Source organism: Alternaria arbusti (genome assembly GCF_024043155.1).
Source record: "Alternaria arbusti strain BMP 1465 chromosome Unknown scaffold_1, whole genome shotgun sequence".
NCBI classification, from domain to species: Eukaryota; Fungi; Ascomycota; class Dothideomycetes; order Pleosporales; family Pleosporaceae; genus Alternaria; species Alternaria arbusti.
Genome location: NW_026249941.1, coordinates 2,848,108 through 2,872,186, shown reverse-complemented (window position 1 = coordinate 2,872,186; position 24,079 = coordinate 2,848,108). Strand labels below are relative to the sequence as shown.

Here is a 24,079-nt window from a genome sequence, read left to right as displayed (position 1 = left end):
TTACACCCCATACAAGTAAGAAACTCGCCAGGTCTCTGTAGGCTACACGACGACAACACCTGTAAATTGAAGATTATGATGTCACTAGAGGTTTCTACTTGTATATCCAATATCCCTACCATAACACGTTATACCTAGCAAGCAACGTCGCTAGTTCCGAAAGTTGGTTTCTAATTTGGACATCTGGCACGTGAATGCCCTCCACCACCTTCCGAGGTCTCCTCGCGTACCTGGGCCGTGCACCACAAGTAACTGTTACACCGCCCCATCATCTCCGAACACTTTCCCTCCATCTTGCACAAAGGAACCGGAACAGGTGTCTCTGTTCTTACCGCAACTTGTCAGAGCGAAGACTACTGCAATACCTGCACAGAAAAACAACCGTGCAGTCTGCAGATCATGTGCAGGTGCAGCCACGGGTCCTTAAACCGTGTGTCACACAATGTATTGAATTCGATACCACGTCTATGTATTACCTTCATTCGTGTCACATCGCACGTGCATCATCAGTGTTGCATCGTGCAAGCTCGCGAAGAGCTGAACTGAACATACCCGGCCCACTACGCCACAGATCATCCAGACCAATCCACCCAACTCCATAGACCCCACCATCACCACCCACACGGCATAGCCGATGGGTCGAACAAAGCCTTCGAGAACCCACCAATCCATCCCACTTGATAAAACTGTTCCTGCTCAAAATTCTTTAAGCAGCCTCATGAACTGGCCCCTAACACTCTGACTCCTGCTGCAACCAAAATCTTAGTAAATGAAATCCCACAACAAAAAGCTTAAGCGACAGGATATTTCCGGCCAGACACACCGTCCTGCACCCCAGACACATACCTATGCACGCGGGGATCTCGCACCCGGTCTCTATCTCGATCTCGATCTCTTTCGCGACTGTCGTCTCTGTCTCTGTCCTCGTAGCTGGAGTTTCTCTTGTCGCGGTCTCTGTCTCTGTCCCTCTCTCGGTCGCGGTCGCGGTCGCGGTCTCTATCTCGACTTCGATCATGGCGATCGTCCCATTCGTCTTTAACTCTATCGTGACTGCGTGTGCGGGCTGAATCGCGGGTACGTTCGCGGGGGTATTCAACGTCTTCCGAGTGCCGGCGGTGGGAGCGGCCGCTACCGCTTCCCATGGAGTAAGGGTCTCGGTCGCGATGGTGACGTTCTCTATCGCGATCGCGCTCTCGTTCACGCTCACGGATATAGGGTGGTTCGGCATCGCGAGGTGGACTTACAGGGTGTACGGTCTGGGGACCCCATCGCACGCTGCTGGACGGGACGGGTCTATAGCTCGTGCGTGGCGGCATGACGGGTCTTGAGAGGTAGTGTTGCTGTTTCTGTGCTTCGCGCTGGGCTTGCGCGACTTGAGTCGCGAAGAGTGGGGATTGAGTTGGTACATATACGTGCTGGGGAGATGTTGCTGTTGAAGTCCCTTCATACACTCGGACTGGATCGTGTTGGTTTGAGTAACGGCGCGCCTCGTTGTAGGCGGGGAAATAGCCCGGCTGCGATATGGGCGGCTCGTGAGATCGATGGGTACGCAGTACAGGATTTTGTCGCCGAGGAGACGGGCGATCTGGATCTGAGTCGGAGTCTGTTGTTGATAACGAGGATTCGCGTCGCGGTGGGTGTGGACGCTTGTGGGCGGAATATCGGGGACCTGGTTGAGGAACAGGCGCAATGGGTGTGGCATCTTCATCTGAGTACCCGTCGCTTCCGTACCCGGTGCGGTCTGGGATAATCCTCTTTCCAGCGATTCTAGTACTCAGAGGATTCAGCATGTGTCTCACCCTTGAGATAATAGCCCCCGGCCTTCCATGGTCCTCTGCGGTCCTTGGAGATTGCTTCGAGACATGGCGCATGAAGGTCGGTCGTGGTCTTCCATTCCGATAGAGCGGATCTTCGAAGTAGCGGTACGCGCCGGACTTGTCATCGGCCGAATTTCCCTCGCTGTCCGTCGAAGTACGCGGTTTTGGCTCTTCAGCCGCACTGCCCCCATTCAGCTCCTCTTCCGCCTCCTTCTTAAGTCTGGCGGCAACGCTCTGATACCACGTCTCCATCGCATCATCCGGTTTCTCTGGGAAGCACTCCTTGGGTAGAATTTTAGGGAAGGTGCCCCCCGTTTCCAGATCGGGTATGTCATCCAGCTCCACCGCCTTCTGTAGGAAAGGCACATGCTCTTCTGGCCCTAGCAGCAACTGTATTGTCTGCCATGTCACAAAGCCGTCCTTCTTCAGCGCAGGTATGGTAGGACTCGAGTAGCCGTCGTCGTCTGGTGCTGGTTGCAGGCTGTGGAATGCGCCGAGTGACCGATATATGAACGCGACGGATGAAGGTGGTGTGTCTGTGAATAGTACGTCGTAATCGCCCCCAACACTGCGATACCAAGCTGCGATTTGCGACGGCGTAAGATCAGGCGAGTCACTTGATCCGAACTTCTGGCTCTACCGTGGCGCATTAGCTTGAGGTCTCCCAGTGGACATCTAAAAGCTACACTCGACTCACAATGACGTAGGCGATGCCCTTCAACAGGCGATCCAGCAACGGGGTCCCGCATTTATCTTCCTTGAAAAGGTAACCCCAGAAATCGTATGCTTCGCGATGCGCCGCATCCGCTTGCGCTAGGTTCGCGGCGCGTTCGTCCTGGAACTCGTTATGTGGCATAGGTTCGGGTGACATTCTGTCGATAGGTGGGAGCAATCGCTATTAATGGGCTCAGGCATGCAAATCTTCGGCTCGATGCTCGGAGCTGATGCTCGTCAGGTTGCGATCAACCCCGCTGCGTGCGACGCGAGGATGCAGGCGTGTGGAACGCGACAAAACGGCGTCAGGAAGCCACGGCTGCTTATATCAAGTGCTGTTCGCCGCTATCAGCAGGCATCATCGCTATGTAAGATACAGGTGACTGGCCGACTGCGCCTCTGCACTGCGCAGGAACCGGGAGATTGGTGGGGGTTGTTGTTCGCGGGTTGGGTTGGCTGCGTGGCTGGTGACATTCTGACATCACCGCGGTAGGGCCGCAAGGCTGAGATGGCGTGAGGCCGCAATCAGGCACCATTTCTTGGAAGTAATAAGCTGCAGATGGGTCAGTTCTTTGGGTTGACATGGATCTTCTCCATACTGGAGATTAGCTTACTACTAACCACATCTTACTAGCTTCAAACACAGCGTGTGGTGAACTCAAGCAACAACAAATGGATCATTATGGATTGTATTCAAGATGCATTTTGTCTATGATGATACGTGAATCATGGACATGCGTGACTATTACGCCCCATTACCGCCTGAGTCTTTTGCTCAAGTACGTTGCAATGCAGTCATCCCTCGTTACCAGTGGCTAAAGAAGACCTGTATCCTCAAAAAATCTATAAGAACTGTGAAGAAAATGTCGACAACCACTCTAGTGCTCGAGCAGCCTGAGCGAACCCTGGACGACGACGTTCTCGAGGATGGAACCCGGGGGAATGTCGATGGTGGAGCCCTCGGTCGCAACAATGATGACAGTGCCCTTGAGGGTGACACCACGGCCAAGGTTGACGGGACCGGTGATGGTCAGATGGTCAAGCTCGACAATCTTGGGGATGGAGGGGATGCGGGCCTGGAAGCTGGAAACCTTCTTGAAGTCGCTGCCGAGCTTGATCAAGGGAGCAGGGCCGAATCGGTTGGGGTCAATCACCAGCTGGCCGTGCTGCAGTGTGTACAGATCCGACTTGACGAGCATCAGGTCAGAGCAGGTCTTGACGGGCAAGAAACGTTTTCGGGGAACGTTGACACCGTGCGCGTTCTTGAAGTGCTTGATGGCGGCACCGACAGCGGTCTCGAGCTGGAGAACCGAGATGTCGGCCTCGCCCTTCTTGTCGGCAGGGATGGACTTGCCGTTGGGGATAATCTCCATGGCAAGCTCGTTGGCCTCAACAACGCGCTTGATGGCGGCGAGGTTCATCCAGATGTTGTTGGTGTTGAAGTACTTGAACTTCTTGATCGACTTGAACTCGTTGACGTGCTCCTTGGGAACCTGGGCGATTTCAAGCAGACGGACAGAGCCCTCGTAGTCAATGATGGTTCCACCCTTGACATCAGCCTTGGTCTTGTCTGTCAGCTCCATGATGTACTCGGCCTGAGAGTCGACCATGTGCTGGAGAATGCGGAGATCGACAACGGCACCCAAATTGTCGGCGTTGGAAAGGAAGATGTACTCGATACCACGGTCCATGAGCTTGTCAATCATGCCGGTGTTGTAGAGAGACTCGAAAACGTCACCGTGACCAGGGGGGTACCAGTTGGCGATGTCGGACTTGTTCTCCTTGGGAGCGGGCAGGAGCGAGTCCTTGAGGATACGGGGGTATCTTGACTGGTTGAAGGTGAGGATGTCGATGTTGTGGCCCTCGTACTTCTTGATGATGCTGGCAGTGTCGGTGTCGGTGTTGAACGAGTTCATCAGCACGAACGGCACGTTGACATCGTATGTGCGGTTGAGGTACTCGATCTGTCGTACTGACAGGTCCAAGAAGGACATGCCATCACGGACCTCGATGACGGACTTGGGGCCAACGCAACCCATGGAGGTACCGAGACCACCGTTGAGCTTGACAACCGCCAACTTGTTCAGGTATTCGACAGCCTCGGTGTTGGCCAGCTCATCGTAGCTGACGACCTGCTCGGCCTTCGGAGGAGCGATGCGGTTCCAGTCAATGGCAGTGCCCTTGGCCTTGTCGTTGAGGTATCGGCGGAACAGAGCGAAGAAGTTGTCCATCTCAGTCTCGAAGTACTGTAGTGGGTCAGTAAACGCTCAGAATGACGTACCCTCCAAATGCCCCTCCAAACATGTTCATAGCTTGTAGTCGCGAGATTAACCCACGCAAGCATATCGAAATGTATAGGTGGCAGATGAAGATGGAGGGGTATAGAAGGATTGCGACTGACCTTCTTCTCAGCGGGGTCTGTGACGGTGTCGGCGAGCTTGTTGAGCGCGTTGCGCATTTGCGAGGCGGCGACATTGGTGGATGTGTTCTCGAAAGCCTGCAAAGTCGTTGTTAGTTGATTGAAATCGAATTCGAGGTGTTGGAGTTGTTGAGACGGTACGTGTTGTCACCACGACATCACTCCCGCGGGGAGTAGGCGATGCGAATGCGGGGCCAATACTCGAGAGTGGCAGCGAACACCAACTCAGATGGATCGCCTCGTCCGCTCGTAGGAAATCGCCTTGACGTCTGGCCGAACGGCGTATTGCGATCGACCAGCAATCGTGGCCGCTCAATGCCAGCTCTCCTCGGTCCCCACCATACCCATGTCAAGACAACGGGAAGCGGTGAGGATAGCTGCGTCCGCTGTGCAGCAACAAAACCAATGCAAGCAAGCAGCGCTGGAAAAAGCAAGACGCACGCCGGACAACTGCAGAAACAGAGAGAAAGAGTACTTACCACGTGGGACTGCGACTTGCCGTGATGGCGTTGGGATGAGAAGCCACCCTCGCCGCCCTCGGCAGCGGAGGGCTTCAAGTGAGAAGGAATCGCGCGAGACGCCATTGTGTATGTTTGAGGAGAAAAGAGGTTATTCCGTGAGGAGAGAATGGTGTAGGGAACAACAAGTGTTGGGGAGCTGGTCTCCTTAAAGGCAATGGGTCGCGCTTGGCGTTGAACGTGGGGCAAGTCGAGAACAAGCTATGGCCTGGTAACGAGAACAGGCTCGGGGTTTGATGGGGATGGTGAAGAGACGGTGTGAATTTGCCTTTTATACATGCAGGTCATTGCCGCTCAAGTACTAGAAGGGCAGTTACGACCGCAGCATCTCTGCATGGCAACGGCCACGCCACCAATAGTGCCTGCCCACGACGAAGTCTTGATACTTGCTTTCACACCATCTTCAGCCATAGTGCAGCCATTACACCTCCTGTGCAATAGCTTGGGCTAGTAGCTGTTTTCACCCCAGCTATTCTGGTATCAGATTACAGCCCTCGAGCTGTTCCACCCAGCTTCTCACTCAGCTCTCACTCAGGTCTGACCACGTTACTGTATCGTGGCTTCACAACAGTTACACTTCCAAGTCTTCGCACCATCCCGCGTCTGCCCGAGTCAACAGTGACTATCGAATGGCTGCGCGGCCGCCTATCTGCTCGACCTCACGATGCACAATTGTTGAATAACTTTTCGGAGAGCTATGTCGATAAATTGAAAAGCCCCTCATCTGGCCGCCGCGCTAGCAGGGGGCTGCAGTCAGCTTGACGTCGCGCAGAGACCGCTCTTCCGACTTGCTCCCCAACAGACTTCCCCGGCTGGGAAAGTTGCATTTTTTTCCACAGTGGCGACTGCGCGATGCAACGCGGAGGCGAATGCAGCGGGGTTTCGGGTGATCAAGGGTCTTTTGCATCTGCATATCGCGGAAGTGACTTGGGATGAAAGATAGTGGCTGCAGAAGTGGAAAGTGGCAGTGGCGCAGGTACACGTCTGCATCGCTTGGACCACGTGGGGGATCTTCTGCTACTAAGTCGGTGTATTCACGCAACAACGATGCCCATGCTACGACAACAGCCTCAAGAACGCCCACCTCCACTACACATGCCCGTGTTGAAACTTTGCGGGAATTTACTTAGACTATTTCTCGAATTCCGACAAGGGCCATTGATCGCATTATGCCCAACAACAAGAATACCATTTAGGTGTACCAATGGCCCAGCCTGGAGGAACTCGCGATACCAGGAACCGAAATGGCAGAAGCTTCTACAAGCTTAGACGCTTGGCGGTTCCCGATTTCACGCCGTCAGGCTGTAAGACAGGGACAGCTATGGAAGTGGAGACTGAATCGGTACCGGTTGCGCTAACGTACCTCCCCTAGCACAAGTCAGGAACAGACATCGTTAGCTGTGCCCGTGGCTGGCGTCCGAGAAAACCTGCAGACGTTTCCACAGTCACGGCGACGCTTTGACTCGCTGCGGCAGTTTGCTAGTGACACCACCCCACCCTAGCTCGACCGTACGGGTCGTGTTATCTCGACGGCTGGCGCATCTGCAAAGGGTACCGCATGGGGCTTGCTAATTCTCAGCTTGATCCACGCGTTCTGGTCCGCCTCTTCTGTGAAGAATCTTTGTCTGAGCTCGTCGACCAACCACGCAAGCAGGCTCTCGATCGTTTGGAATGTAGAGCCAGATATCAACTACGCTGGTCAGTCGGTGTGTACGTATACATTGTGCTGTGCATACCTCGAATAAGAAAGTTTCTAGCTGAGGGTATCCCTCCACACGAGAGTCAGCCATGTTGTCAACCCAGACATTGAGGACCACGGGCTGTTTCTGCAGCCTCTCATTGGAGTTGACGCCAATCAGGCACGGGATGCGGACGTTGCGCAGGTACAGTACGTTCGAGCTGGTGCCAGACCCTTCGACGCGCGAGGTGATGTGTCCAGCGCCTTCGCCAAACATACTGCCTTTCAGGTAACAGACGTCGGTTTCGATCGCGTATACGTCTGTCGAGCCTGCGACATCGCGGACGCATTGAGAGACGGCATTCGATAGAGCGACGGTTGACATCCATGCCATGGAATCATCTTTAAAGCGCGCTTGTATCGCCTTGCTGAGCGTGCCGTAGTGCACAGTGCTGTCATCGACGGAGTCAGTAGAAGAAGCTGACGTGAACTGCTTTCCGAGTGTCAACGTGACACTGATCAGGGCCCGCTGCTTCTTCTCGCGTCCCCAAACATCTTTTCCTGCGTTGACGACGACCTCGAGATTCTGGACCATAATCTTGTCATAGTGTCCACTGGAGGCCACTTCGGCGTCCCACTGGGCCTGACGAACGACCTGGCTCATGACAGGAATTTGGTTGGCAAGTTTGAAGAAAGGTGTTGATTAAAGGGACAGAGTGTATCTTGGTGGGCCAAGATGATCGTCTGAAATTTGGGTGACTTGTTCAGGATGTCAGTATGGGGTATCTGTGCGATCACATAGCAATTATGCTAGACGACAAAGCGCGTGGGACAATTGTTGGGTCTGCGATTGACAAAATGCATTGTTCTTTTCGAATTCCTCTAGATCTCATCATCTGGTCTGTGAAGTACTTGCGCATGCAGAGGGCTGGAGGGCTGAAAGAGGGCTGAGATGGTACTCACCAGGCTGAAAGTGAGTTGGGTGAGGCTCGTGGTGGGGTATATGACGAGCGCCCTCCAGATGTCTGCCGCACGGACGTTCCTGCCAGAGCTCCGCAATCGAACATTCTAGCTACCCATCAAACTATAATTCAGAGCCTGTCCCTCGCACGCGTAGTACCAAAAGATTCGCAGTCACATTACAGAATCAACCACACGCACAATACCTCCACCATGGCCGACGCACTAAAAGCAGAGGGTAACAAGCTCTTCGCAGAGAAGAAGTTCGCCGAGTCCATGTAGGGTCCCCGCAAACACAGCCTAGCGACGGTTTACTAACAAATCCCAGCGAGAAGTTCTCCCAGGCAATCGAACTCGACCCCCAAAATCACGTCCTCTACTCGAACCGATCCGGCGCATATGCCTCGCTAAAGGACTGGCAAAAGGCTCTCGACGATGCAAACAAGGTTACCGAGATTAAGCCAGACTGGGCCAAGGGCTGGGGACGCAAGGGAACGGCGCTCCACGGCGAGGGTGACTTGGGTATGTATAGCGCTCCTAGGAGAGATGACGTCGCTAACACCCAATAGTGGCAGCCACAGAAGCCTTCGAAGAGGCACTCAAGCTCGACCCAAGCAATGCTCAGGCAAAACAAGGCCTCGATGCCGTCAAGCGCGCAGTCGAAGCTGAGGCGAACGACAGCGGTGTCGGCCTCGGTGGCATGTTTAACGACCCCAACATGATCCAGAAGCTCGCGGCGAACCCCAAGACAGCCTCCCTCCTCGGCGATGCAGAGTTCATGGGCAAGCTCCAGCAGCTACAGAAGAACCCGAACATGGCTGGCCAGTTCATGCAAGATCCCCGCTTCCTCTCCGTCATGAGCGTGCTACTAGGCATCGACATGTCTTTCGGTCAAGGGCCAGGTGCTGGAGGAGCAGGCGATGCAGGCACAAAGGAGGCCGAGGAGGACGTCGAGATGCCCGACGCGCGACCAGCTCCCGAGCAACCGAAGAAGGCGCCCGAGCCTGAACCGGAGCCCGAGCCAGTAGAGGAGTCTGAGGAAGACAAGGCTGCGAAGAAGGCAAAGGCCGAGGCGGACGAGCTGAAGAAGAAGGGCACCGAGTTCTACAAGAAGCGACAATTCGACGAGGCTATCGAAAACTACAACAAGGCATGGGAGACACACAAGGACATTGCATACAAGACCAACCTTGGAGCTGCCAAGTTTGAGAAGGGTGACTACGAGGGCTGCATCCAGGCTTGTGAAGAGGCTGTCGAGTACGGTCGTGAGATCCTGGCCGACTTCAAGATCATCGCCAAGTATGTCATTCCCAATCTTACACCAGCCATTTGCTAACACACGCAGGGCCTTTGCACGTATCGGTACCGCGTACGAGAAGATGGGCGATCTCGCCAACGCAGTCAAATACTACCAAAAGGCACAAACCGAACACCGCACACCCGAAGTCCTCGCAAAGCTCCGTGCAGCGGAAAAGGCCAAGGCCAAACAAGAGAAGGAGTCATACATCAACCCCGAAGAGGCTGAGAAGGCGCGTGAGCTCGGCAACGCTAAGTTCAAGGAGTCCAACTGGCCCGAGGCCGTCGAGGCATACTCCGAGATGATCAAGCGCGCACCAGACGACCCAAGAGGATACTCCAACCGCGCCGCCTGCTTCATCAAGTTGCTAGAGTTCCCATCGGCTGTAGCAGACTGCGACGAGGCGATTAAGCGCGATCCAGACTTCATCCGAGCCTACCTGCGGAAAGCTCAAGCCTACTTCACCATGCGCGAGTACAACAAGTGTGTTAACGTATGCGCGGAAGCCATGGAGCACGACAAGGACGGCAAGAATGCACGTGAGATTCAGCAACAAGAAGCCAAGGCTCTGCAAGCACAGTACTCGGCACGCGAGGGCGAGACCGAACAACAGACCATGGAGCGTATCCAGCGGGATCCAGAGGTATGTCGACCCATACATGTTTCATATGAGAGCTTTACTAACACACACTCAGATCGTCGGCATCCTCCAAGACCCCGTCATGCAGGCCATCCTCCAGCAAGCCAAGGACGACCCCGCAGCGCTGCAAGAGCATCTCAAGAACCCCAGCATCCGCTCCAAGATTCAGAAGCTGGTGCACGCTGGTGTCATCAGGATGGGACGTTAGAAGCAATTCCTCTGATGGCACCCGGGTTCTCATGCATGCTCGTGCCAAAATTGATCATCAAGCATGGTTTTGCGATCATTCCACACACATATTTTGTATGACTAGACGGGAACTTTCTCTTTTTCTCTGCATAGCGTTTAGGTAATGAAATGTCTACGATTTCTCCTGTTCACGTATGACTTGCCATGATGAGACAAGTGAGATGAACGAATATGCGTACATGTATTGCGGTAAAGAAATGTAGTTGCCTGTTGCCAAACTCCACGGTATATGTCTTCGTTAAGTCTCCACCTTCCCTAACGCGGTCTTCACATGGATACGTTAAAGCGAATGTGTAAAACACCGTACGCCCATCCCTATACCCCTTCCCAAACGAAACCAACAGATACATTACACTCCCCTTAAGTCCACTTTCCTCCTATCTTCCATATCCTACAACCCACTAATAAAATCCAACAACCTTAACAACGCACCATTCTCAACTCTACACCCTTCGCCCTCCCTCTGCGCTCTCCGCAACCCCTGCGCCAACCACAGCCTAATCGTATCCGGATCGAGGTTACGGAAGTTCTGCTGGCCGATCATGACGAAGGCTTGGGCACACAGCGTCGTGCTTTCACTGGGGGACGGGGGCGGTTTCGTGGAGCAGGATGTGCATTCTAGCGTGTTTGTTGGAGGTGGTGAGTTTGGAGTTGGAGGGTCGTTGCAGCAGGGTGGGGGACCGGTTATCGTGAGGGTTGTTGTGTTGGTTACTGTGAGGTGGGTGTCGAGGGACGGGGCTTGTGTTGATGTTGGCGTTGAGATTGAAGTTGGCGATACCAAGGACATGTTTGACTGTGACGACGTCGATGGCGACGGCAGGTAGAAAGAGGATCCGCCCAAGAAGGAAAGGTCGCTCATGTCTGGGACATGCCCGTGGACATCAGGGTAGCTGTCTAGTTGCGGGTCGATGAGCTGATCTGGTTGGATGGATGTGAGTGCTAGCGAATCGGTTTGCTGGTCGGGTAAAGCGGGAACGGGTGGTCTGGGTATATCTTGAGATGTAGGTGCGTTTCCTTCTCCTATACATCTTGCTCCTTCGTTTACATCGTTGTTGCTGGTATTCTGTCGTTGGGGTTGTTGGTGTGAGCCCATTGCACATCCTCCTGCTTTCAGAGCGGCGATTTCCGCTCGCGCCTCTTCAAGCAACTTTTCGGTCTCGGCGAGCTTTTGCTCGAGAGAAGCGACATGATCGCGCTGTCGAGCGCGGTGTCTTCTCTGGTTCTCGCGCACGCGGTTCAACGTGTGCTCTGCTGAAACGCGTGACTTGCGGCCGTTGCCGCGAGTCGCTGTCGGTGCGGCATCGGAGGTGTTGTGATCTGACGCCGATGAAGAAGTGGGTGATGTCACCATTGCTGTGGATGCTGAAGAGGGTTTTGGTGGGCTGGAGATTTCACGGAAGTGCTTTGAGGATTTGTGGAGGATTTGCGCACGGAGATGCTGGGCGGCTTCGAGAACGTTGAAGCGTGCCTGGGTGGAGGTGAGGCAGCGGGTGTAATAGCTTGGCGGTGACATATCGTTTTTGCGGGGATCTTGAAACACGAATGTGGTTGCTCCATGTTCGGGGTTGTCAGAACATGAGCACATGCGAAAATTGGGCTGAATGGATTGCGGTAGTAATTTCGGTCAATATGAGATGCACATTTGTTAGCCGACTTTTGAAGTTTGTTTGAAATTACCTAGGTACTTTTGACGTTACTGACGTGTGTAGGCTATTCCTTGTCGCCAGCCTTTCACGACTTTGACATCTAACATGGGAAAATAAGTATGCCCAAATTCGATAGCTCTCTGTAAAATCATACCAAGCCCCGTAGGAAAAGCTTGATCCGATGATCCATCCAATCTACATCCTTCGGGTTCGCCCCACCGCCCGCAATATGTCCCCAGATACTGGGCACTATCTCCACCGTCGCATTTTCCAGGCTCTTAGCTTCCTTCTCGCTGACATAAGGACGGAAGTACTGATCGTACTCGCATGGCATGAGCAAAACCTTTGCTTTGATGCTTTTGAGTGCCGACTCTAGATCCTCCGCCTTGGTGCACCGAGTGATGTCTCCGCGCTGCCACATACCCAGCATTACCAGAAGATCGTCACCTGTCCAACCTTCGTAACCCTGAATAGTAGCCACATCATCCCAGTCTCGCAGTTGCTGGAAGCCCATCTCTTTGTAGCATTCTTCGTCGAACCATTCGGCGCTTGTCAGCCACGCTGAATACGCCTTTCCAAAGGCCCTGATACCCCTCTCGGGACTCTTTGCGCTTTCCAGCGCTGCCTTCGGTCCCTCGAGGAACTGGAAGTTGTGTCTGCTAGTTTTGGCTGAGGAACATACGATTACGGCGTGCTTGATGAAATCAGGGTGCGTTGTTACCCAATGGTAGGTGATCTGGCCGCCCATCGAAAATCCTAGCATGACGTCTACCTCTTTGATACCGAGCTCTTGGGTAAGAAGCTGGTACTGAGCATTGATGCAGTCCATGTACTCAAGGGTACTGGGGAAGTCGGGCGTGTTTGAGGGGCTAGAAGATTCGCCATTGCCGAGAAGGGCGATCAGGATGATCTTGTGATTCTTCAGAGCGGCGTTGGCATGTGTCAAGGTGGTGTCGAGACGGCCTTTGAAGCACGTGTGTACAACTGCTATCTTGCTGTTATGCGGGTTGAGGATCTTGTAGGCCAACTTGAGTTTTGGCAGTGTGGTGCCACTGTGGAACTTGAAATCGGAAATTTCGTACGTTTGGAGAGGCTCGGAGCTGGCTTGAGACAACATTTTGAGATGCAATGGAATAAACGGCAGAAGCTATGGAGATGAGGGGAAGATGAAGTTTCGCGGGGTACTGTGCTGAGGGTTCAGAGTGCCGATGCGATGACGATAGTATGGGGCTTTCTTCGTCATTGGCGCATGGCTCTGCCCCACTTGCGGCTCTGGAAGACCGCGGTTTGGTGTTCGTCAGAAGTCTAATGTGTACTTTATTCATCCATCGGCCAACACCGGCTCTCATGATGCTCGGTGGAAGCATGGAAGTAGAGAGATGTGCTGATGCAAATGAAGATGGACAGTTCCTTCTTCTGTGCATCATGTGCCCTAGCAGCCAACGGATATATACTGCAGAGCCGTTCACTGCAGGTCTACCGAATTTGCAAGTTTCCTGCTGGGATGTTTGGTGGTTACTGCTTATGGGTTCATCGGGTTGCGCCACCAACGGCTTATAGTCTGGTAGATGAGCGCTCATCTTAATCCTACCATGTCGGCACACCACTGCATATCGGTAAAGGCCATGTGGCCAATAGCGGACGACCAAGACCGCTAGCGTCTGAAGTAAGCACCGGTTGTTCGTGTTGCATCGCGAGACGCGCTGAATGGGAAAGTACTTGAAGCACTGCCAAAGGCACAGTCCTTTCGCCTCGAAATTCTTGTGGCCGTGTTGTGTTGTTCGTTCGTGAAAGCGGAACGTCAAGGCCTCCGTTCCGAGTATATTTAGACGTCGGCCAGGTGGCACAGCCGAGGCTTGATGTACGCTAAGGAACCGCTACCCCTGTCGCGCCTTATCAACTCCATTGTTGTTTCGGGCATAGCCCATCCTGTGGTCTTCCCCTTTGGGAGACTCTCAATAGCCTTGCAAGCGAGGTATCGTTGAGCAGTTGGAATCTGTTGTTGTTGTCGCCATGTTTCTCAGGGGGTTGTCGAGGTGCGCACATGAAGAGGAGAGTGAAACACATGCCACGCACGTCATGACGATCTTGACAAGCTGGGGCCAGGATCTACGTACATAGAGTAAGACGTTGGGCATAGAAGACCGGGCAGTGCTGGTGGTGAGATGACAATGGAAACCACATGGAGAAGTCATTGTCGATGCGCCGGATACAACAAGGTCAATGTTTGAGCCGCACACAGACTGCAGGCGCTGCCGCCAAGGGAATTATATACGACCGCATGTGGTAACTGGGTGAATGTAGGACCGAGTGCGCGGCGCACAGACGGGATCTGGTGGGCTGAATGTGGGGTGTGTCGACGTTGGCGCTGCGAACACGAGACATCTGCAGACGGCCGTTTCCAAGCATAGCCGTAGCCGGCAAGCGACGCAGAATCGCAATTTCGCTGTACGGCTTTACGCAAATCTTGCTCGTGTAGAGAAAGCCCGAGGCAGCAGAGGCAAAAGGAGTTTAGGATACCGCTGCAGGCTTGCAACGATAAGCGGGCGGCGCGCAATTAGCTTCGACCCTGGGCAATTTAGCTGATAAACTACTCCGCAACTACAGCGGCGGTTCCACGACGTTGTTGGGTCCTGGCTTGGTCCGCATTTCGTGGCTTTCCTCCCATCTGCCTTTCTTTTCACCTGTATATACCTGACGGCGGCATTGGTTCTTCGCATCAGGCAGTTTCATGTGGCCGGACCCTGTTAGAGAAGTGACAGACTCTCGGAACACTTTGGCCAGCCCGTCGCCGCCGCCAATAATCAATTGAGCCCCAAGGACGGCAAACACGACACACGCAGCCTCGACGCCAGGCACGCGATCACCCCGACGCGCCTCACCCGCCATTCACGGCGTACTCTTCCACCACCCACGACCCCTCCCACCACCAGTGATAGCGCCAGTCTTGGTCTGCGGGCAGCACCATGGTGGACGCACAGGATGCCGGGAGTAAGCTCTTCTCCAAGAGCCGCTGGAAGACCAAGATCTTCGAAAAGACCAACGAACTCGCCGCCGCCACACAGCCCAAGACGAAGCCGCCCTCGGACGACCACGACATCAACGACTTCCTCAAGCCCTCGACCGACCGCGCCGCCCAGCAGCAAAAGGACGCCGCTGCCGCCGCCTCAGCCTTCCTCCGACCCCGCATAGACGTTGCGAGCGCCCAGCGATGGCCCGGCGCACAGACGATCCTGAACAGCGCTGCTGCTGCCGGAAAGAGCCCAGGGCCCGGCGGTCTGAAGACAGGCACGCGCAAGAAGGGCTTCACCGTGAGCTTCGTGCGCACAGTTCCGGAAGTCATAGGTCATGGCGGTGACGAGTGCGAGGACCCCGTTGTGGAAGTCGCGAAGAACAAGAAGGCAGCGACGATCCCGGAACCGGAGAAGGTGCAATCTCAGACGCCGCAGGACGATGCAAATCTGGGAGCGCGCAGCAATGGCATAGGCAGGACCCCCTCGCAGACTGAGTACAGAACAAACCTCACGAGAACGCGGACGAACCCCGGCGAGCTGTCCCCACCACTCGGCCAGAAGATGCAGATGGGTCAGATCAACACCCACGCTACGCAACTGCCACCCACACCGCCGCGCTACATGGGGTCTATGGGCTTGGGAGACCGACCAAAGGGCCTCACCAGGGCGCCCACTGGCTTTGACGGAATACCAGAGCCTATATCTATCCCTCCCGGAAGGCGACCCAGCACCAGCGAGGACTCTGTGTATTCACAGGATTCGGATAATCTCTCACCTGTCATGTCGAGGAATATGTCAGTCCGCGAACCCACTATCCAAGAAGAGGACGACTTCCAGCCAAAGCCGCTTAAGCGCACGCAGACTGGCTTCAGTACCCTGGGTGACGACGATCTGCCCTCGCCTGTGCATGCGATACCTTCGGTGCCCATGATGCCAGAAAGACATTTGGCTGAGCAGGAGGACGATGGCCCGAGTTCGTTCGCTGCGAGGGTGAAACAAAAGATGCGATCGGAAGAGGGCAGAACACTGCATGAGGCATCGCAACGGGCAGCCTCGGGTCAAAGACGGGACTCCGAGACGAGCTCACAGCAGTCCCTCGTGGGCACACCTCCTTCCTCATATGCCACACCGGCCGCAGCCAGAACACCTCTAGAGACACCACAGTCCGATTCCAGGGGATCTCCTCGGATGAGACTGGACACTGAGGACCCTGAACGATCGAGAGCCCGTGGGCCCTCCCCAGGACGGCCGGGAGCGCAATCGCCACCATCCGCGTCTAGATCGCAATATGTCGCATTTTCCCCTTCACAGACACGCGCCTCGCCTGCTGCACGGTCAGATCCTTTTATCAATACAAACGTACAACGGATTCCGTCGATCAAAGAGAACGCTCTTTTCGGGGCCCTTGACGACAGCCCAAATCTCCCAACTCCACCCCAACTTCCCCCGAGTACATCTTATTTCTCGTCCGCTCAACCTCAACTGCAACCTTCTTCACTTCCCCAGCCTCTCGCCATCTCAGGACCTCCCAGCCAGTTGCCGTCACGAAACGCATCTGGTGCCAGTACCAGCGCCAAACCCGCTGCTCCTCTCGCTCGTTCGGATACGAGATCTGCAAATGATTCCGCATACCGGGACTTTGCCGAGCGCATCACGCACATGAGAGGCATCTTCCAGCTGACAGCTCAGCTCGGAGGCAACCTCAATAGTCACTCGCCGATGCAATGGCTCAGGGTTGCTACTTGGTGGTTCTTGAAAGGACGTACTGGGATGGAGAACCTGATCAGGAGTCAACCCAAGTCTGCCGAACCGATACAAGAACGACTGGCTCAACCGCATGTCGACCTAGCCAAAGTGTGGTGGATCATTTCTGAAGTCCTTCCGAACCATCCCAGCTTACAGGGTTATGGCAACGCGTCCCCTGATGCGCAAGTCGACATGGCAAGACAAGCCGGAGACCCTGCGAGTGCGGAGGTGTTTGATATACAGAATGCGATTACCCACTACCTGAAATTGCTTGTGGGGTCGATGAAGAAGCATCAAAGCATGCCTCCAACGCAAGCTCTTATCCAGGGACAAGACCAGAAGATATGGGAGGAGTATCCGACATTCCCCGCAGACGCAGCGAGCGTGCTAACCTCCGGGCTCCCTGCTCCTAACGGCAGCCAGTTTAGTCTATCTCAGTACATACCCCTCTCCGACACGAAGACCGACTTTTGCTACTTCCGCATGTTCGTAAAAGCTTCTGTCTCAACCGATGACCCCGCCACCGATCGCGTTCCGATGGATGCTGTTGTATCCGTCATGCGGTCTAAGGAGGAGTATCAGGTCAAGTTGGCCATCTGCAGCCAAAACAGCCTTATCAACCTTCTGGTGGGCTCCGGACCAGTACTTGGCTGGAAAGACGTCAACTGGAAGCAACAGGTTTCGCAACTCACAGTTCAATTGAAGCACGGATTTGTCCTGACTCTTGCGCTGCACGAGAGTGACTTCCGTAGTCTCTGGTCTATCGTCAATCACACGAACCGAGTCGAGTCAGACCTACGAGAACGGAGAGACGAGCGCTTTGCTTGCAAATTGTACCTCCAGGAGGCGAGCTACCGGGATCCTGCAAACCCAGCAGCATGGCCAGGCGATCGAATTCAAGGCTGCAAGCTGATGGTGTTCCAAAGGATCGAACGAAGTAGTGAAGGTACAGGAAAGCGGAAGTTACATCGAGGCTACCGTATGGTTCTGGTCACGCCGCAGCAAACCAAGCAAGTCAGCTTGATCAACCACGAGCTCGGAACAAAGCAGGAGCCCATGAACTTCGAATACGTCACCGAAGCCAACCAAGCTCCGGCGTTGAGACTGCGATTCCGTGAAGAGAGTGCGGATAAGAAGCTGAGAACATGTGCAGCTCACCTCGTCTTCCAGAGTGGTAGGGATCGAAACGACCTCTTTGGCACATTCACGTCCATGAATGTCGCAGAAGGCGAGACTACCTTCGCTCAAGTCGCACTGAAAGCATTCCACATTGAGAGTGCGGACCAGTCAGAGGGCTTTACTTCGCAGGGTAGTCGCGTGCTGGAGAAGCTGCAGTGGGTGGAAGCCAAGGTTATGAACCTGGATCCAGAAGCTGCAGGATTAGAATCAGCACCCACTGTCAAGAGTGAGAGTTTGAGGATTATGTGTCGACACACAGCCGGTATCATCTCTGACCGCATGAACTTGGGTAAGTTGAGTCTTGTCGGATGAATAATGCGATACTAACGACTTCCAGGATCCGGTGAACTTCTAGTCCGCCTCCCAGTCGACGGAGCCGCCGAACTCACACTCCTCCGCGAAGCTCAACAAGACATGGCGGTAGCTGTCGACAGCAGTCGAACTGACCCCGCCGTCCCCGACGAACTAGCCAAGCTTCTGAAGACACTCACAAGCGCATCGACAATCCGACGACTCACCTTCAACTCTTTCAACGACCTCCACACCTTCCAGTTGGCTGTTACTGGCTTCCACGTGAAATTCGACGGGTATGTCTACCTCCATCACTGTTCCTTCTGGCACCTAGCTAACACAATCCCAGTCTCGCAAACTCCTTCTCCATCTCCCGTCGCCGCATGGTCGTCCCTATCTACAAACAATGGACCGCCACACGCATCCGACTCCAAATCGTCGAGCAAGATAACATCATCCAACTCCTCGCTTTCTTCGAAGACTTCTCCCACGCCGACGCCATGAACTTCCAGCTCCGCCTCACCGATACGTTCCAAAAGACTGACAAGAACGGTCAGTTCGGACTCAAGCTTGTCGATGCGAAATTCGCTCTTCCGGTCGATGAACGCAGGGGCGAGGGCAAAATCCAAAAGGCGGAGGGCAGACTTACGGGTTGGTCCGGTACGAAGAGACGATTTGTTTGTCTAGATGAGATTGAGTATCCGGGCGAGCATGATGATATTCTCATCATGTTTGATTCTGCTGAGAGTAAGTAATCCCCACACCATTTCATAAGAGGGACAAGGCTAATATGAATAACAGCACGCGATACCTTCGCTGAAGCCTTACCCGCTGCGACCATGGAGCGCAAATTTACCGTTCGAAGGAAGATATAAGCTCCCTTCCTTTCCCAGCTTGCGAGACTTGGAAGACTAGCTGGCTTGCATAACCACCACCACCACCCTTCACATACTACGGATGGACATTTTCCTTTGTTACCAACTACCACCAAGCGCGAAGCTCGCTTCTCGATTCCTTCCTTCTCTCTTCTACTCCACATCCTTCTGGACAAAGAAGACAGGCGCTTCTCCTTCACCTTTTTTTTTGTTTTGGCGTTTTGGAGCAAAACGTGAAACGAGATATCACTATTGGCATGTAGGGAACTCGGGGTGTTGGCTTGTCAGGACTTTCTAAGCATTGTTGGCATATGTTTGTTAGCGATTGTTTCGATATATACCAGAGTGTGTTCGCTGTCAAATACAGATGTTTGAATGGAAAGCAGAGTTATTCGACTGGATATCTTGACTGGGTGGTTGATTGATGCAAAGTGGGTGAATGTGTGAAGTATGTATTACGTGTATAGATAGTATGCTATACAGATGCAGCGAGCAAGCGAGTCTTTTACTTATTGTCTCGCGCCTGCTCTCCCGCTTTCCCAAACGCAAAAGGAAACTGACCGAATAAATATAGCAGCGAATCCCGATGCCCAGTTAACAATCCCAAACCTATCCAGGTATATAGCCAAAAATGCAGAACAAGTCGTGACGTCGTAAAACGAAGAGAAAGGGTGATATGCAATATATATATGTGCTAGGGCCAAAAGAACAATGGGGAATCCAACTACTCGCAGAAAACAAAAAGGCTGAGACAGGAACGCCGTTCCTCTCCCTGCTCGCAAATCGAAATAATGTCGAAAAGAGAGATATTACACCGACCCCGTACCAACAGGATCAACATAATACCTACTCCCAATACTCCTGCGAATCTTCTCGCGCCTCTTCTCCGTCCGTCGCTCTCTCAGTTTCTCTTTAACACCCGAAATACCAATGTATTGGACGTGGTATTTCTTCAAGCCGGGCAGACTCTTGCCCTGGCGCCAGGAGCCTCTACCACGCCGACTCTGTTCGTACTCGATGGATACAGTGGAGACGTTGTCGGGTAGGGAATTGGTGCGACGGAGGTCGTGGCTTGAGCGGCGTTTGGAGATGCCGCCGCTGCGGTGGCGGCCGAGAGGTGCGGTGGGGGCTTGGATTATGACTTTGTCGGGGGAGGCGAGATGGCGCGCTGTACGGGGGGTGCGGAAGTGAGGAGGCAGGGTGATGTGGTGGCGGCGTTTGTTCGTGCCAGCACGTTCGAGACCCATGGAGTTCCCGATCAGGAAGCCGCCGCTGCCGCGGAAACCGCCTTTGAGCTTGTTGCTGATGGTGCTGGCGCGGCGGGGGCGTGAAGGTAAGGGTTCGGGCTCTGGGTCTTCGATGTCGCTTGTGTCGCCGCCGGAAGGGAGGCCGCTGTCTTCGTCCGAGTCGTCTTCTGAGTCGCCGTCTTCGAATCCGTCCCAGAAGCCGCGGGGGCGCCAGAAGGGGTGGAGGGTGCCGTCTTCTTCGTTGACGCTGGGGACGGAGGGGTTGCGGTGGATATGCTGCTTGAATGGGTCGCCGGTGTACCGTGTTCGGTTGTTGGAGGCGCGACCGAAGAGTGGTGTGATGAGATTGTCGGAGTAGCGCCGCGCTCGCTGGAGGACAGACAGTCGGCGCTGGGGGTGCGAATCAGAGCGCTCCGGTGGTCCTGGTGGCGGGGGTACCAGTTGGTTCTCGAGTTCTTCCATGGGCGTGGGCGGGATGAACTTGATGATGGGTGGCTCCGGTGGGTCTCGGGGGTTCTTGAGAGGCGAGTCTACACCATCAGGTTGAGGCAGGTCGAATTGCGTTGGGGGTGTTGAGGGCTCAAAGGTCAGAGTGGGCTGAGGGTAGGGCTCGTCAACCTCCTCGCGAGCTTGTTGAGGTGCCTCAGGTGCCTCTACGAACGGCGGACTGGGTGTACTTCGCACCTCACGGTCGTCCTGCGGTGTGAGATAGGTGTTGCCAGTTATTTGACGCTGCTCTGGCAACAGTGAATTTCCACGTGACTGCTGTACAACGAGCAGTGAGTGGTTGTTGTGGGGGTAGATGCTCACAGCAGTCGCCTCAGTGACTTCAACTGTATCCGAGAACTGGGAGAATGGCGTCGATTGAGAGTACAGGTGCCGAGCATTGGCGTGCTCCTCAGTCCGCGAAGCTGACCGAGAAGCGGACTGGTCGAAACTGACGCGGCCATGGTCTCCAGAATCAGGGCGCGATGCGTTGCTGCGGCGTTTCACCTCGTCCGTCGATGTACGGTCCTTCAAGATGGGACGCACTGCCATCTCGGGAGAGAGAGATGCTCGCTTTGCCCACGAGACTGGCCTTGCGCCCTGACGCAGATGAGGTGAAGTGTCTTTCAGCGGCGAAAACTTCTCCAGGTTCTCAGATGTGGCAGGATTCTGCTTAGAGTCAACTAGAGTAGCTGACTCTGCAGTCTCACGAGCCGCAAGTAGAAGACGGACTCTATCCGTCAGCGCAGATGGCACACGGGTCTCTTCAACAGGATGGCTCGCACCCATGAAGACATCGCGTTCGGCTGGCCCATCTACGCCCTGATCGGGAAGATTGGGCAATGTGTTCTCGAGATTCGCCGGCAGCTTCACATCGGTAACCACTTGTGACTGTCTTCTGTTTTTGCGCGATGTAGGTGACGTCCGACGTGGCTTTGGCGATAGGGTCGGTGACGGCGCTCGAACAGGAGGCGATGGAGCTCGCATAGGAGGTGATGGTGCTCGTACAGACATCCGTTTGACGGGATCCTCCATCGGTGCAGGACTTTCGGAGGGCCGCAGCTCTGTAAAGTTCCTTGGCTTCGAAGACAGCGTGCGTCTGGTGGCTTCCGGCGCCGAGTTGACTCGCTTGTGATAGCTACCGCCTGATCGCGCGACTGTGCTGTGCCGACTAACTATGTCCGCTGCTGGCTGAAGTACGTTTCGTATCGACTCTTGATGGGCTAGTGTATGCGCTGAGCTATCGATAGTCCTCTGTCGCAACGACAGCGACGGGGACATGATGCGCGATGAACCGACATCCGAATTGGTGCTGAACCTCGCACTCCTGTCGGCGATGTTCGTCCTCTTGTGCACCAGGCGATGGGGCGGCATGTCGTCGTACTGCGAGATCATTGAGTTGCGATTCGAGTGGGTCTCAGAGCCGAGATTCGCAGGTGAACTGTAGTCTCTCCTGTATGCCATGTTCCGCCCAGAGTGTCGCAGTGTTGGGTTTCGTCGCGGTGGAGTGATATTAACGTACGCCGACACGACCGTCGAGGCCACTGATGCTGTGGAGAGTCGCTTGTTGGTGTTGTCGCGCTGCCTCTCGCCCGTCATGCCTCTACCCTCCGAGGGCCAGCCAATTGAATGCGCAAAGTTCTCGATGGACGGCGTGACGGGGCTGTTGTGGCTGGCTTCGACGCGTTCGCGCAGACTGGAAGCGCGTCTGGCTCGGGTGCTTGGGGTCGGCGAGGCGGCTTCGACGATGGTGACGGCGGGCGCGGATTCTTCGACGTCCTTTGCGACGGGTGACGGGATACGCGCTGGAGCGGATGACTTGCGAGGCGTGCTGGAGGGCGTTTTGCGTTTTCTGCGAACCGTTACGTTCCGCATGAGGTCTGTGTTCCACTCCCGATCTGGGATATCCTCGACCACCTGGGATCCCTTGTCCTCCTCAGCACCGACCGTTGAGTCCACCAGTTCAGTAGTGGGGAAGTACGGGCCTTGCTTGTTCGTGGGCGTGACATCATGCTGGTCGTGCTCGAACGCCAGGCCCAGTCCGCGGTCTTCCTCGACGGTGCTCAGCCTATCGTTGGCAGGTGTTGCGGCTCTGCTGTCTTCGCGGTCCGAGGAGAAAGGGTCCTCTCTGGCGGTCTGGAAGGAATCCGCACGCGAAGAGGGATATGTGTATATCGGCGGCCGTTCGAGCGTCGCAGTCGTGCCATTGGTGCCGTTGGAGGCGTTGGTTCGCGGTGGACTGGGATCGGGTGTGGGAGGACTGCGCGCATTGACCGGCGTGCTGAGAGACGATTTCTGCGATATAATCGAATTCCTTACGCTGTCGGCATGTAGCGGTTGCTCGGGCATCTGTGCAGTTCTTCCGTCCTGGGAAGCTGTGGGTGGAGTCGGCGGGAGGCCGCTGTCAGCTCCCGGCAATGCGCCTGGAGACTGGAGCGGTGTATTGTGCTCGCTGTCGGCTATCGAATCCGTGTCGTCGGTCGCCTGTGTGGTATAGGAATAGTCGCGCTTAAGGGGCGCTGCTGCCCTCGAGTAGGTGCGGTAGTCGTCGCTACGGCGCGGCAGCTGTTTCGGCTGGCGGAGGTTCGGCGAGGCCTTGAAGGATGATTCGAGCATGGCATAGACGTCGGACTGAGGTTGTGACATGGTGGCCAGGCGCCTCGCAGTGAAGGCGCACTCGAAACTCTATCCCCGTCTGCCGTCCCTATCGCTGCTGGCCCGTGTACCGGTGCAAGGTGGCTCTTCCTGCGGTTAAGAAGAAGCCATGACCCGCGAGCGCAAGACGGCAGTGTTCTTCTACATGCGACGCTGATGTCGCTTTCCACCAGTCGCAGCGCTCAAGAGGTATGCAGGCTGCCGTGGGCGCAGGGCGACGGGTGGTGACGCAGGTAGCCTCGGGATTGCAGTGCCAAGAGAACCGTTCACGATGCGATTAAGCGGGCGCACGATGGAGACTCGACTGTCACGATATTTTGGGCCGGCCTCGGATCCAGCGAACAAGATACGGCGGTGCGATAGGGCGAGGGTAGCGAATTTGGAGACGGGAGGGTGGTGTGCGGAAGGAGCAGGTCACTGCGCAATAATCGATGCGCGCCGAATTGGTGGCTTTCCAAGCTTCGGGCGACGGCGAGGTAGCGGCTTGGGGTCCAGAGAGTCTAAAGAATCTCTCTCCTGGAGCGGTCCTTGGAAAACGGGAAGATGCCGTGGTGGCGACTATCTATCGAGAAAAGCAACAATTATCACTACGGGCATTACTATGGGAAGGCGCTGTGGTTGGAAACGGCCGCAGCAGCTCATGCTTCA

At 54.9% G+C, this 24,079-nt stretch overlaps 9 protein-coding genes across 9 annotated transcripts; 2 read left to right on the top strand and 7 right to left on the bottom strand.

The window, feature by feature from the left end:
* Positions 1 to 791: 791 nt before the first annotated feature.
* Positions 792 to 1,228, bottom strand: J4E86_001049 (uncharacterized protein; the record flags this gene model as incomplete). The annotated part of the gene is made up of 2 exons (XM_051441621.1): positions 792 to 846; positions 870 to 1,228. 2 exons carry the CDS (start codon positions 1,226 to 1,228, stop codon positions 792 to 794), a joined length of 414 nt encoding a protein of 137 aa, XP_051307792.1.
* Positions 1,229 to 1,240: 12 nt separating this feature from the next.
* J4E86_001048 (uncharacterized protein) lies at positions 1,241 to 2,688 on the bottom strand (the record flags this gene model as incomplete). Its single annotated transcript, XM_051441620.1, has 3 exons — positions 1,241 to 1,741; positions 1,800 to 2,453; positions 2,515 to 2,688. 3 exons carry the CDS (start codon positions 2,686 to 2,688, stop codon positions 1,241 to 1,243), a joined length of 1,329 nt encoding a protein of 442 aa, XP_051307791.1.
* Positions 2,689 to 3,409: 721 nt separating this feature from the next.
* Positions 3,410 to 5,534, bottom strand: FYU1 (putative UTP--glucose-1-phosphate uridylyltransferase; the record flags this gene model as incomplete). The annotated part of the gene is made up of 3 exons (XM_051441619.1): positions 3,410 to 4,777; positions 4,933 to 5,028; positions 5,430 to 5,534. 3 exons carry the CDS (start codon positions 5,532 to 5,534, stop codon positions 3,410 to 3,412), a joined length of 1,569 nt encoding a protein of 522 aa, XP_051307790.1.
* Positions 5,535 to 6,966: 1,432 nt separating this feature from the next.
* On the bottom strand, positions 6,967 to 7,810 carry J4E86_001046 (uncharacterized protein; the record flags this gene model as incomplete). Its single annotated transcript, XM_051441618.1, has 2 exons — positions 6,967 to 7,158; positions 7,205 to 7,810. 2 exons carry the CDS (start codon positions 7,808 to 7,810, stop codon positions 6,967 to 6,969), a joined length of 798 nt encoding a protein of 265 aa, XP_051307789.1.
* A 509-nt stretch (positions 7,811 to 8,319) lies between these two features.
* Positions 8,320 to 10,251, top strand: J4E86_001045 (uncharacterized protein; the record flags this gene model as incomplete). Its single annotated transcript, XM_051441617.1, has 5 exons — positions 8,320 to 8,384; positions 8,435 to 8,628; positions 8,676 to 9,405; positions 9,452 to 10,046; positions 10,099 to 10,251. The coding sequence occupies 5 exons, from the start codon at positions 8,320 to 8,322 to the stop codon at positions 10,249 to 10,251; spliced, it is 1,737 nt and encodes a 578-aa protein (XP_051307788.1).
* A 432-nt stretch (positions 10,252 to 10,683) lies between these two features.
* J4E86_001044 (uncharacterized protein) lies at positions 10,684 to 11,805 on the bottom strand (the record flags this gene model as incomplete). Its single annotated transcript, XM_051441616.1, has 1 exon — positions 10,684 to 11,805. The coding sequence occupies one exon, from the start codon at positions 11,803 to 11,805 to the stop codon at positions 10,684 to 10,686; it is 1,122 nt and encodes a 373-aa protein (XP_051307787.1).
* A 281-nt stretch (positions 11,806 to 12,086) lies between these two features.
* J4E86_001043 (uncharacterized protein) lies at positions 12,087 to 13,055 on the bottom strand (the record flags this gene model as incomplete). The annotated part of the gene is made up of 1 exon (XM_051441615.1): positions 12,087 to 13,055. One exon carries the CDS (start codon positions 13,053 to 13,055, stop codon positions 12,087 to 12,089), a length of 969 nt encoding a protein of 322 aa, XP_051307786.1.
* Positions 13,056 to 14,904: 1,849 nt separating this feature from the next.
* J4E86_001042 (uncharacterized protein) lies at positions 14,905 to 19,043 on the top strand (the record flags this gene model as incomplete). The annotated part of the gene is made up of 4 exons (XM_051441614.1): positions 14,905 to 18,166; positions 18,215 to 18,464; positions 18,518 to 18,915; positions 18,970 to 19,043. The coding sequence occupies 4 exons, from the start codon at positions 14,905 to 14,907 to the stop codon at positions 19,041 to 19,043; spliced, it is 3,984 nt and encodes a 1,327-aa protein (XP_051307785.1).
* An 809-nt stretch (positions 19,044 to 19,852) lies between these two features.
* On the bottom strand, positions 19,853 to 23,422 carry J4E86_001041 (uncharacterized protein; the record flags this gene model as incomplete). The annotated part of the gene is made up of 1 exon (XM_051441613.1): positions 19,853 to 23,422. The coding sequence occupies one exon, from the start codon at positions 23,420 to 23,422 to the stop codon at positions 19,853 to 19,855; it is 3,570 nt and encodes a 1,189-aa protein (XP_051307784.1).
* Positions 23,423 to 24,079: the final 657 nt, after the last annotated feature.